The sequence below is a fragment of the Taudactylus pleione genome, unplaced genomic scaffold (genome assembly GCF_031769625.1).
Source record: "Taudactylus pleione unplaced genomic scaffold, aTauple2 ptg000019l, whole genome shotgun sequence".
In the NCBI taxonomy this organism is placed as follows: domain Eukaryota; kingdom Metazoa; phylum Chordata; class Amphibia; order Anura; family Myobatrachidae; genus Taudactylus; species Taudactylus pleione.
In genome coordinates, this window is record NW_028284421.1 from 29,479,364 (window position 1) to 29,492,502 (window position 13,139).

Sequence of the window (13,139 nt, forward strand, 5' to 3'; positions counted from 1 at the left end):
CCCTGTCAACCACCACATAACGGAACCTAAGGGTGACATATAAGCACAATTTACTTTGTTTAATTTTAGCTGAATTTCTCAATAAGAAACTTTTGGCGCAGGGGTGCCATGGTAAAAATGCTGACACTCCAGGGCGCAAGTGATTTGAAAAAGTTTGGGAACTGCTGCCCTATAACACTCTGACCACTCACACAGCACATGGTACAATTTTCTCAGAAGCCAATTACCTATCAGTATGTTTTTGGGCTGAGAGAGAATATCGGACAATACTGGGGAATTTATTCAAACATGGGGAGGATATAAAAAATCCACACATAGGTGCCTGGTTGGAATGCAACACATTTTTGTGATGCAACAATGGTAACCACTGTGCCACCAAGCTGCCCCTATAATTTTCATGCTCGCTGACAATGTAACATGTATGGTTATAATAGTGACAGCAAGAGAAAGAGGGATTCACAACCTGCACAGAGAAACAATTAATAAAAACTTACATGCAGTATTACACAACCATTAGGGGGAGGTTGCTGTGAAATGTTCATGTCCAATTATTGAAGTAGTTTAAACTAATAGCACAGGAAGATTTTGAGACAAACCACTGCATAGGACCAGATAAGTAGCAGCTAAGTTATTTCCTTTGTATCATGAAGGAGAAACCAAAAACCACAGGAACTGAACAAGACAGAATATTCCACAATATTTTAATGGTACAGGAACAAATCCATTTTATTACCAAGAGCATCTGATAATAAATGTACAAAGCGCAGTGTTTTATTGATAAATAATGATCTCATCAGCTTCTGGAAGACAATTTATATCTGTAGTCACATTTGCACGGTATAGACAGCAAAAGCTCATTGTTTATTACTATTGCCTTCTACAATATGCCTTATACTATTGCACTTGCAGTAATATGAGAAAAAAAAAAAGCACACTACCTGGTTGTAAGTGTGTGTATTTTATTTAGCCTGCATCCCCAATAAAAATTGTTTTTTTCAATATACAGATATTTTTCTAATGGAACATTTGATATCAAGAAAGGAGCAAGTCCCCCTAAATGTTGGCCAGACATTCTGGGAAATCACACACATTAGTAAAACACGGAGGTGAAAAATATATGACAGATGCAAGGTTTCTATAGTAACCTGTAATTTCCAATATCACACACTGGACACTGGTACTAAAGTAAGGACAGAGATGATTGTAGTTCAGGATTGGCTGCAGAACGTCACATGTGAAGGGTGCCATCATGTCCATACAATTTCTTATACTATATAATTGCCAATCACGGCATGCAGCAAATCACACATTATTTAAAAGATGACGTCACACCACTGCTAAGAGCAGAAAGTACAGGGTCTACAAATGGCAGATGTAAAATATTACGTATCATTGTGATATGATATAGCCATGATACAGAAAAGGAACTTTATATCCATTTCAATGAGGCAAATGATCTGTGATACATTTTTTCATAAAAAGGTTAAAAAAAACAAATACATTCATTCCTACCAGCGTGCGAGGTAGAGGATTCAGCAATATCTTATCTTAGAGTAACATATCTACAGAGTTTGACTGCATAAACGATACAAAATGATGCTATAAAATCAGACAAGAGAACAATTAAATCCATAAAGTAACCAAATGACTTATGGTCCATGATGTGTAATTAATACAGCAAGACGGCAGAGGGAAGAGATCCCAAAATCTTCACTCAGACACCTAACATTCTTGTTGCCCTTCAGCTAATAGCAGTTTATAAGAATAAATCCGCATTCAGCACTGTGTTCTTGATATCTATTACTCAGAATCCCCCTTACAACATTTCCTAATTCAATTACCAGACAGATAATAATCTAGCACAGACGCCATTCCATGGTTTCATGAAAATACTAAACAGTGTCAAACAAATTAAATTAAAATGTAAACATCAGTAATGTTGTATATCTCCTTTACTACCAGAAAATGAATTGATGTGGGGTTTTTTTTTCCTTCATTCCTTTGTTAACAAATTGATTCTGTGGGTGCACATAACCAAAGATCAGCATTTGTGTGGACAACCTAATCAGCATTCTGAGCAGCTAGCTGGCAAATATGAGGAATTACTGCACAAATATATGAATTCTACATTAATTATTAAATATGTACTTTAGTAAAATATTTACACAACAGCGCCTTAAGAAAATCAGTTGCATTTGCAACAAGAGTAATTATGCATCAATGGAAAAATATTCTATCGCTGCATACTTATGTACAGTATAACTGCTGGAAAAGCCAGTTTATTACACACATTCGATCTATAGACAGACATACGTTTTTACCCATTACGCACAAGCGTATGGAAATATTCAAGTGTCTCCACATTAATTGTACCAACATTAGTCAAAGTAAAATATGTTACTTCTATTGCACATGAAAATGAAGGTGTAATTAAGATTCTCACTCAGACTGACAAAAATCATGGGCATTAGTATTTACTGGGCATGTCCATAAATATGGCATATATTTATTTCCAAACAATTTTCCCACATTTGTAAACACAAGAGGCTTTTTAAAAATAAAATTCCAACTATTAAATTACCACTATAATCAATGAATTATCTGCTGTGCATTTTCATTTGACAACCATCACAGAAGCCTGTACATGTGTACAATATACTGCTGAGAAGGCACAAATTAAACAATATATACTGGAGCCTGGTATATGTATAAAGAGATGAGCAAGTCAGATAATAAACACACGGTAAGGATTGGCGGAATAGATGTGGCATAAAATGGAGTAGCATTCCAAGGGAGTATTATTACTGTTGTATAATAATGGAGCACAAGTTGCAGGGTGAAAGAAGTCAGAGGTGCAGATGATACCCAATGGTACAAGAACAAAAGTCCACAGAGCATTTTTGGCCCAAACTGTGTGGCACCAAATCACAGCTAATGCCACAGGTATGTGCACCCTGAGGAATGCAATCTGTACTACAGTCACACAGAATACACTGTACACCATGTGATAGAAATCTGCCACTAACGAAGCTCCAGGACAGTAGTCTGGGTGCAGCTGGGCAACAAGCTGCCGCTATCATGCTCAGGGTAGTAGGCAGAACAGAATCCATGTGACCCTGCCTGGGAGCCCCATCCTGCCCACGTCCATAGAGTCGCTTCCAAAATCCAATTTATGGGTCTACCCATACTAGTCACTACAACACATCCCGCACACTGTGGCACACCGGGGAGAGCCCCATTTGGTGCAGCCCCTACACTGAACTCTGATACCCACTACTGGCTGATTGTGTTAGCCCGTTTGGTGACATTTGCAGTCAGGTCACTGGGGTGTGAGTGACCCTGAGCCCGGTGTGCACGCACTGCCCAGTCCAGCACCGCGCTCCGACAGCTTCTCCCACACTCCAATCAGTGTCCTCCTCAGCCGCCACCTCCCCCTGAGACCAACCCGGGCCCTGGCTCCTCACCTGCAGTCTTCGCGGCTCCAGCCGGCTCCTGCCCTAAGATGAGATAGATGGAGACTGCGAGCAGCCCCCGGGTGATCCGGACACCTAACTCCGGGGGGCCCCAGGCCGCCATCCCGCACCTTCTCACCGAATCCTGCTTCTCAGCATCCCTAAAGAAGACTCGCACCACAGACCCGGATCTCACCCTAACGCCGACTGCAGCCCGCAGCGTGAAGCAGCCAACCGAGCAGCACCGAGCACGCGGCGCGCTCCCGCACTGTGCGCGTTCCCGCAACCGCATCACACGAGGCGGCGCGCTGATGGCCACGCCCACCACGGCATGAGGAGCGCGTCCCCGCTGCCAGCACGCGCTGTACTACGAACACGCCCTCAGGCGTCGCGTGCACGAGAATATCGAGGACTGCTCCGCCCCCTCAGCTTCCCCGTGACGTCACTCTCCCAGCCAGCCCAGCAGGCTGCAATGTAATCATCATAATGTATTTCCCCGACTCGCGGTGAGGGGAGACGGAGACTGTCTCTTTTTCTCTCCTCCTCCTCCTCCTGTGTGCTGCTGTAGCCGGGGAGAAATGCGAGAGAACGTAGGGCGCCAACCACAGGCCCACAGGAGACCACGTCTACGCCACTCTCCTAGTTTCGTTTCTGTATTTTCTTGTCATTTGGTGGCAGCTGGATGAGCTATATTTGTATATATATACAGTATAGCACATACTGGAAGCTGCATATTGGGTTTTACCTCATCAGGGTGGTGGGAGATCACTCCTCCATCATTTTCCATGTATGGGGCTAAATGAATAAAAAGCACAAAGGGGCAAATCCAGTTAGCCGCAGTGCCTACCCTGGGCTATTCAATTCTATCCATTTCCTCCCGCTGTAACCCATAGAAAACTCGGTTAAGTACATGGAGCTATGAGTTAATGCAGCCGCTGTAAGGCCAGAACGCCCTACTTAACGCAGATATCTGTTCGCACCTCAGGAGGGTATGCATGGTAAGTGCGGGCTGCAATTGAATAGGCCAGTGGTTCCCAAACTTTTTTGAATCACGGCGCCCTAGAGTATCAGCATTGGTTTCACGGAACCCTTAAATTTCAGTTTGCTATTGAGAGATTTGAAAACAATGTAGTAAAGTGAAGTACATTGTGCTTACCTGTCATCCATAGGGTCAGTTATGTGGTGGTGGACAGGTTTGCGCTTCTGTTTGTCCACATATTTACATTAAATTGACCTTAAATAATTTGATTTGGTGCTGGACCACCAATCTGAGGTATCCCAGGGTGCCACGGCACACAGTTTGGGAACCACTGGAATAGGTACTGTTACAAACCCAATTGAATCTGCGTCAAAGAAGCGCTACTTGGGATTTTTTGCTATATTCCATTTTGCAAAAAAAAAAATTTGAAATAGGATAAAACACTGAAACAACTGTGTTTCTGCAGTACAAGTGCCTACTTTTTTTTTGTAAAGGAAATGAAAACCAGCGTGGCTGTAGCCCACTCATCTCAAGTTCACATTTCCCCTGGGGCCACTTTAGGAACCATGAAAAGGTTAGAGGGCCCTCGCTAAACCTTAAAAGAGTTCACCCCCCATTTTTACTATTCACTGTAGCACCTGTTCTGAATTTTCATAGGGGGCTCAAGTGTTGTTTCATATAATCAACAGTGGTCTGTATGGCCTCCGTCATGCACAAAGAGAGCTGGGGCATGCACTCCCCCTTCCATGGCTCTCTCCATGGTATTTAGGCAGACAGACCAGCAGGAACGGAGTTCCATTTTGCCAACAACGGCTAAGTATAGCTGGGCTGAGTAGGGGGCTGGCTACTGGGTCCATATAACTAGTGTGGTAATAGTGACTTAAGCTCTGCATGGTGGACAGCGAAAAGCAATGTTAGTTAGTGAATGTTTTCAATAGTCAGAGCCGGCTTAACTTTAGGGCAGATGGAGCCATACTTCCAGTCCTCACATAAAAAATAGGCCCATCATTAAGCAGGATGTTGATGACCAGCTGCCTAGCTGGCCACGCAGTCAGCCATAAATCATATTAAATTATGTCATTTTTAAATTTGTATGTAGAGAGACAGTGGGGCTAATAGTGTAGGAAGTGTACATACTCACGTGGACCTTTTAAGATGCTGAGCTAATAAATGAACCAATCACGCCAAATTTCAATTTGTTTATAAAATGTATTATTGAGATATGCAGAAAGTTTATCCGTGGTTGCTAAGTGCCAAATCTTCTAAAGAACTGTCAGTGGGTGGGAGGCTTATTCAATTAGAGGCGAAAAGCTGTAATTGGTTGAAAAGTTTTGCCTATTGCCGCTTTTCGCCTGGTTGGAAGTTATCTCCAAATTCAATTCCAGCCATATTTCGCCTACGCGGAAACTCAATGCAATAGCAGGAGAAGAGTGCAAAATCTTTATTTTGGGGTTTAAACATGGAGAAACAACCCAGATCCCTTGGCACAGTCCCCCAAAGGCCAAATCATGGAGAGAAAAAAACTAAACACCCCAAAAAAGTACTTTCATTTTTGTGGTGAAACAGTGGGGGAACAAGCATAAAAACTAGCGAAATAGACTTCTGAGGGTTCTGCAAGGATGGGTCAGGTGTTTTTGGGATTGCAGGTGCATGTAGCAGGTTTGTTTTTGACATTTTTTAAAAGTTCACTTAAGAAACATTAAAATATGCTTGCACCCATTTTCAAGTACCCCATATTTGACTGGACTACTTATTTTCACCAAAATATACAGCTTTATGCCATTCTTCACCACTTTTGCATAGACACTAATAAGAAGCTATTTAAACCACTTAAGTTCCCCAAACACTTTTATTAGGGGTATTATGACACATGTACATTGATTCCCTGTTAGTTCATCTTTTTTTGGGGTACAGACTGAGTTCCCCACATCTGACAGTACTTTCCGCCTGTTCTGCATTTGCCGACTTCCGTTTTCATGTGGTTTGGAATTGAATAGGGCGAAAAGCAGGGAAGTGCACGAAAAGTTTTCGCCTCTGAAACAGGCGAAGGAGGCGGAAAGTCAGACAGGCGAAACCTTTCCGAATTTTCGCCTCTAATTGAATACGGGCCTTAAATGGATAATTTACAGATTCAGTATGGTTCAAATCCCGGCAGCAGTGAAATTCCTGATCGTCGAAAGGTAAGTATTCACTAACCTATTCTACCCCCTAACCCTCCATTAGGGATGCCTAACCCTAAGCCTCCCTTCCCCTAGCCTAACCCTAACCTCCCGGGGGGGTGCCTAACCCTAAGTCCCCCCCGTGAACCCTAACCCTCCCCCCGCGGCTGTCTGCCGCCGACTTACCTTTGATCGTTAAGCCGGGTGTCGGGCTCCCGGCGTAGGTAAAATGACAGGCATCAGGATTTCGACGCCTGTCATTTAACCCCTTGCCGGGATTAGACAGTCGGGAAGCCTATGGCTGGGATTCCGTCTGTCGGCTTCCCGACTGCTTCACTGATCTACTACCACTCATTACCTCAAAAACTCCAACATTTGTCTAATGCTGGGTACACACTATGCAACATGTTGTTCAATCAGCCGACGAACGACATATCGCATAGTGCAATTGTGTGTACAGAATATATGTCTGTGAGTGATGTCGTAGGCCCTGCAGCACAGCCAATCCCGATATTCTTTGCAGATATAGCGGTACATCTGGCTGTCTGTAAGGCCTACCCTCCGACCAACACATATGCTGGCCCAGGAACTGCCAACAATGATATCTCTGCCGGTTCCTGTGGCCAGACATGTCGGGCAGCGTATTAGTAAGTGTGTATGCACAATACCGTTTGCGCATACCACTTACCAAATTGTTGGACCGGTCGGCCCTTTGGACGGCTGGACGATCCATCGCTCAGGTGTATACCCAGCATTAAGCTGTGCTATAAATCTTCAGTAATCTTTATCTGTAATAAACATCATAGATATTATCTTTGACTAGAGCAGAGGTTCCCAAACGCAGTCCTCAAGGCTCCCCAACAGTTCAGGTTTTAGAGGTATCCATGGTTGAGCACAGGTGGTTAAATCAAATTGACTGAGGTACTAATTAAGCCACCTGTGTTCAACCATGGATACCTCGGGACTAGAGAAAAGATGCAGGGTTTTAAGATCATTCGTATACAGTGGACCAAGGGCCTAATTCAGAAATGCATGTACGTGCGGTACTGAACACAGATTCCCGATTATCCGGAATCTGCGCGTGCGCAGGACCCGTTCTGTGAATTCGCAGAACGGGTCCTGCATGATCGCACGTAGTCCCTTCTATGCCTCTGCCTGACTGACAGAGAGGCATTTAAGGCGAAGTGCGGGTATGACCAACACGCCCCGTTTCCGGGAGTTACAAGGCCAGGCGCTGCATCCACGGATGGAGTTTCCTGTCCTCGCAAACTGGCCAGCCTGAGTAAGCTAAGGCTAACTCAGCTGGCCGGCCCGGCGCCGTTCGCCGTTTGTGTTGGTGATCCCAGCCTGCAACCTCGGTCGCAGTGCTGGGATCGCAAATGCAGCAGCATTTTTGCAAGGACGGAATTGCAAAGCTGCTTGTATGCAGCTTTGCAATTACATCCAGTACTAAATCACCCCGCCTTGTGAGCGCCGCACACTAATACCCCTTTCACACTGAAAATTAAAATCCCGGGTAATTCACTTTTACCCGGTAATTTGCTAAACAACTTGGGTTTTTTTCCTGTGTGAAAGGGTCATCCCGGGACTAAATTCCCAGGTCTCCGACCCTGGTTTTTTGCAGTGTTGTAGACCCGGGAATTAAGTCCCAGGCTGTTTAGCAAATTACCAGGTAAAAGTGAATTACCCGGGATTTTCATTTTCCTGTGTGAAAGGGGTATCAGACAGAAAATGGCAAAAAATCTGGCATGCAAAATGCCGGGTAAAAGCTGGGTTTTTTTACATTTTCTGTCTGAAAGTGGTATCACAGAGTAATATTTGGTTATGCTTTGTTGTTAAATGGGGCCCAAAGTCTCTAGCAGTGGGTTCTTTCACACTCCATGGGGTATATATTTACTAAAGTGCGGGTTTTTAGAAGCGATGTTGCCCATAACAACCAATCAGATTCTATCTATTATCTTCTAGAAGGTGCTAGATAAATGATAAGTAGAATCCGATTGGTTGCGGTGGGCAACATCTCCACTTCTAAAAACCCTCATTTTCGTAAATATACCCCCATGTGTCAAGCAAGAGATGTTTGGTGAGAAGTGTCTGGAGGGCCTTACAATTGTTGTGGACAGTTTGGACCTATCTAAGTGGGAGAAATGTGTGGTATTAAAATCTCCCTCCAGGACCACCCTACCCTTCCAGTGCTGTGATAGCAAGTCACTCTGAGTGCAAAATAATGAAGGTTGGTAGTTAGGAGATATAGACCTTCACAAAAGTGTATGGCCTATTATTTAGGTTTCCAGCCAATATAATGTAGTGCTATCGGTCTTTAATAACTGTGAAGGCATTTAAAGTGAGATGTATGGAGAACCAAACAGCAAATCCATTTGGGTTACAGATGTGGTAGAATGATGGGAAGTGTTTAGATTTAAGTTCAAGGTGGCATGAACCAGATAAATTAATTTCTTGAAAGCATATTAAAGCTTATTCAGTTAGTACAGAGTATGAAACAGTGAACACTTTTTGTGGGTAGTTTAAGCACTTTATAGTAAGTATCAGGAGTTTAGTAGCCATTGACAGACAGTGGGAAAGTATAAAGTTCAGATTATGATGTCAAGAGTCAGACTCTTTGAAGAAGGGGAGGAGAGTCATTATCATTAGTATGAGTAGCCCAGAGGCAAGGGAGGTGAATGGCAAAAAGTGGTTAATAAGTCCAAGACTGCTTCACACATTTGGCCACAATGATTTTTTGCCATTTATATACAGAAGGTGGGCGTGAAGACATAAAAGAGCACATTATCTAACATTGTCAAACATTGTGTGGGTTAAAAAAGCAAAACCTGAAGTGCTGTCTGTCTGAATATTTAATTATTGTCATAAAATAACAATCACTTGGCTGGTGAATATAGCATAGAATAAAAATACATGTACAACATATAATATACAAAAGTAAAATGAAAAACAAACTATTAACATAGCCTTTAATGTATAATTATGAAATATATGCATAAATAAACAATGTTAGTGTAAAATATCTGTCCCACTAATGTAGCCAAATATATGACCAGTCTCTTACCTCCTGGCCGCCGGGACTCCCCATATTGCATTCTCTAGGTGGAAAATTTGTGTCCAGGCCTTGGGAAAGATTAGATCCAGTTAGATATGTATGGTGGAAGAGGAATAGCACACCTTCACATATATTGCTATATTCAGGCATAATAAGTGATCCCACAGTAATCGACAAAATGCATTTCTCTATAGCTCCATTTCGTTCAGCAGCTTCCTCAAAACATCTTGGAGGCGAGCATGATAAGGAGGTAAACAGAGTGGATAGGAGGTGGCAATCAGAGGAAGAGTGGAGAGAGCAACAGTGAGTGTGGACAGAGATGATATAGTGGAGCATTAGAATGATTGAGCGCTTTGTAAGTTAGGATCAGGAGCTTGAACTGGATTCTGACATGGATGGGCTGTCAGTGAAGCAGGTTGCTGAAGGGAAACGCTAACAGCTGCATTCTCATAACTGTTGACAAAACAGCTGCCTATATTATGTGTAGGTGACATATGCCCTATTAATATGGACTTTTACAGAATTAAAATGTACTTTATATAACTGAGGACATTTTATTTTAAAGTGAGCTTTTAAAATAACAGCCATATGACTACATAGAGTATTTTTTTGTATAGTTAGTGGATGGACTCTGCGCTTTGAACAGCTTTGGAAAAGCTACAGAGGCAGAGGTCAGAATACAAACTGCAGTTATCAGTTCCTCTGGCTCAATATTTTTGTGCTATTACATAGGATGTCTGTGATACCCCTGAACACTGCCTGCCATTGAAGTAGCTTTGTAGTAGGCCTACCTGTGGCGGTGCTATGCAGGGGCAGAAGTATGGGAGACAATGGAGGCGCCTGCCGCCGGGCGCCAGCACTGAAGGGGCACCTCCTCCATCACCCACAATATATTCACCCCACTTAGGGCTGTAAATATAGGGGATAGGGGGGCACTAAATGATAACTTGCACCTGGGATGAACTTACGCCACTGGTGCTATGGAGCACAGGAGTGACATTCAGGCAATGAAATAAAGCATTGGTGTATTGACATTTCACTGTTAGGTTAAGAGGAGCTGGTGAGCGGGTGAGCAGAAGAGTGCCTGGAAGTCTACGTGAGAGACTGGGGCAAGGCACCGAATAACCGCTGTGTTTGAAGAGCTAAAGTTGCAGCTTAGTCCCGGCAGTATGAAGGAGAGAGAGGAAGTGTGTAGTTCAGTGTGGTTGCGCTGTGGCCACAGAGGATCCGTGGAGGCTGACAAACTACTAAGCCAAGAAGTAAGATGTCCCATTGTAAGTGTACATTACACCTTGCTATTGATATGTGTAAAGAGGACTGAGTAAATTGGAGGGAAAGAGATATATAGATATAGGGCCTGATTCTGAGATTTATGTAATGCTCATATTTACGCAGATTGACCAATTGATTGTCATTGCTCATGCACAAATTGTTATGCCACGGGGGTGTAAACTGATTATCGCCTTTGTCAGGAATGCGACTATTTCAGTACATAAAGTTAGACTACTTTTGCCAAAGTTCCATTGTGGTCGTTGGAGGAGCTATCCTGCTTGCTGGCATGCTTCTCATTCAGGGGATAGAGGGTTAAAGTGATCATCTGTTTCCCAGGTGTCGTCAGGTTGTGGGATTCCTAGATTGCTCATTATTTCAAACCTGATTCCATTTGGGTCACATGTTCTAAAACTTCCTATAGATCACAGACCTCTAGTATAAAGCCTGTTACTAACTGTGTCTCTGCCTGTGGATTGCTGTGGACTTTGTTGTATTCCAGATGAACTTCTGATGTCAGTCATCCGCTGCACTACAGGGCTCAGCATTCCTATTGCCTAAGTATTGCTTATTGCTCCATCACTGCAGTTTCACCATTTTGCTCAACTATTTACTTTGCCTGTTGTTTTTCCGTTCCTGTGGATATTGAACTCATCCTTGTTACAGTTGTCAACTGCACCGTTACAGTGTCATCTCCACATCATGAGGCTCAACCCCGCTCCGAACCCTAGCCACACCACAGGGCTCAACCCTGCTACAATCTTCTCCGCATCACGGGGCTCAACCCCGCTCCGAACCCTAGCCACGTCACGGGGCTCAACCCCGCTACAATCTTCTCCACATCACGGGGCTCAACCCCGCTACAATCTTCTCCGCATCATGGGGCTCAACCCCGCTACAATCCTCTCTGCATCACGGGGCTCAACCTCGCTCCCAACTCTAGCCACCCCGCAGGGCTCAACCCTGTTCTGGAATCTCATCGCCTTACAGGGCTTAACCCTGCTCCGACTTCACTACCCTACAAGGCTCAAGTTTGCTTCATCTCTCACTGCACCACAGGGCTCGGCCCTGTCCTGGAACTATATTATTCTGCAGGGTCCGCTCTGCTTCGGATTTCCATTACTAAAGGGTTTTACCCTGGCAAAGGTCCTCAGTGTTATCCTGAGGTGTTGGCCTCATTCTGGACTCGGGGTTCCATACCACGTTAGTTCTTATTTGTTAAAGACTGCATATATATTTGGGAATTCTCTCCTATACTTATTATTGCATATGTGAACCTCTGTGCTGTTTGAGACTTTATTTGAGACCTGATTATCATTCTTTTGTGAATAAATTCTATTTTACTTTTATCCTGTGCTACTGAGTTTTATGGAAAGGTCATTCCTAAGACCACCCCAGTTTATTGTGCCTAGTAGGCCTGCCTCCCTCCAGGAGTCTCAAGTGTCGGCAGCAATGACAGCCTTGAGGGCGGGAAATTCTTGGTAGGATGTGGCCGTGCTTCAGCTTTGGGAGCTGGACGATGTCTTGGCAGGATGGGCTTAAAGGCTGTGAAGATGAGGCGGCCTTTGGGCCGTGCAGCAGCCTTGAGGACTGGTCGGCCTCTGCTAGTTGCGGCCTGAGGGCCGTAGGTGAGATGCAGCCTTTGGGCTGTGGAAGCAGCCTTGAGGGCTGGTCAGCCTTGGCTAGTTGCAGCCTGGGGACCGGAGGTGAGATGCAGCCTTTGGGCTGTGGAAGCAGCCTTAAGGGCTGGTCAGCCATGGCTAGTTGCGGCCTCGGGGCCAGAGGTGAGATGCAGCCTTTGGGCTGTGGAAGCATCCTTGAGGGCTGGTCGGCCTTGGCTAGTTGCGGCCTGAGGGCCCGAGGTGAGATGCAGTCTTTGGGCTGTGGAAGCAGCCTTGAGGGCTGGTAAGTGATGGGATGAATACAAAAATGTGACGTGTCGCTGGGTTGACACTGCACAGGCACGCTGAATTGCGCAACAAGGACACTGGAGTGCGGCCAATGTCGCCGGGTTGACACTAGTGTAACAATACTGGGCACTTGGGACGCTAAAGTGCGGCCAATGTCGCCACGTTGACACTGGCATTGGTATACTGAATAACGTTCTGAGGATGCTGGAGTGAGGCCAATGTCGCTGGGTTGACACTGGCGAGGATGTGCAGAATAGTGCTCTGAGGACGTTAAAGTGCGAGTTGACACAAGCTGCTGGACGCTAACATGCGACC

The 13,139-nt window shown here is 44.5% G+C and overlaps 1 protein-coding gene across 10 annotated transcripts in view; it reads right to left on the reverse strand.

Annotated features, from left to right (window-relative positions):
* The window catches only part of NEO1 (neogenin 1), a 156,181-nt gene extending 152,384 nt beyond the window's left edge, over positions 1-3,797 (reverse strand). For 5 of the 10 annotated variants that reach the window (XM_088446289.1, XM_088446276.1, XM_088446267.1 and 2 more), the window contains exon 1: positions 3,465-3,796. In XM_088446289.1, the coding sequence (XP_088302415.1) occupies positions 3,465-3,744 (280 nt within the window). In that variant the 5' untranslated portion in view covers positions 3,745-3,796. Of the gene's footprint in view, positions 1-3,464 lie in introns of all 10 variants that reach the window. The other 5 variants (XM_088446300.1, XM_088446243.1, XM_088446298.1 and 2 more) reach the window with 2 other exon arrangements.
* Positions 3,798-13,139: the final 9,342 nt, after the last annotated feature.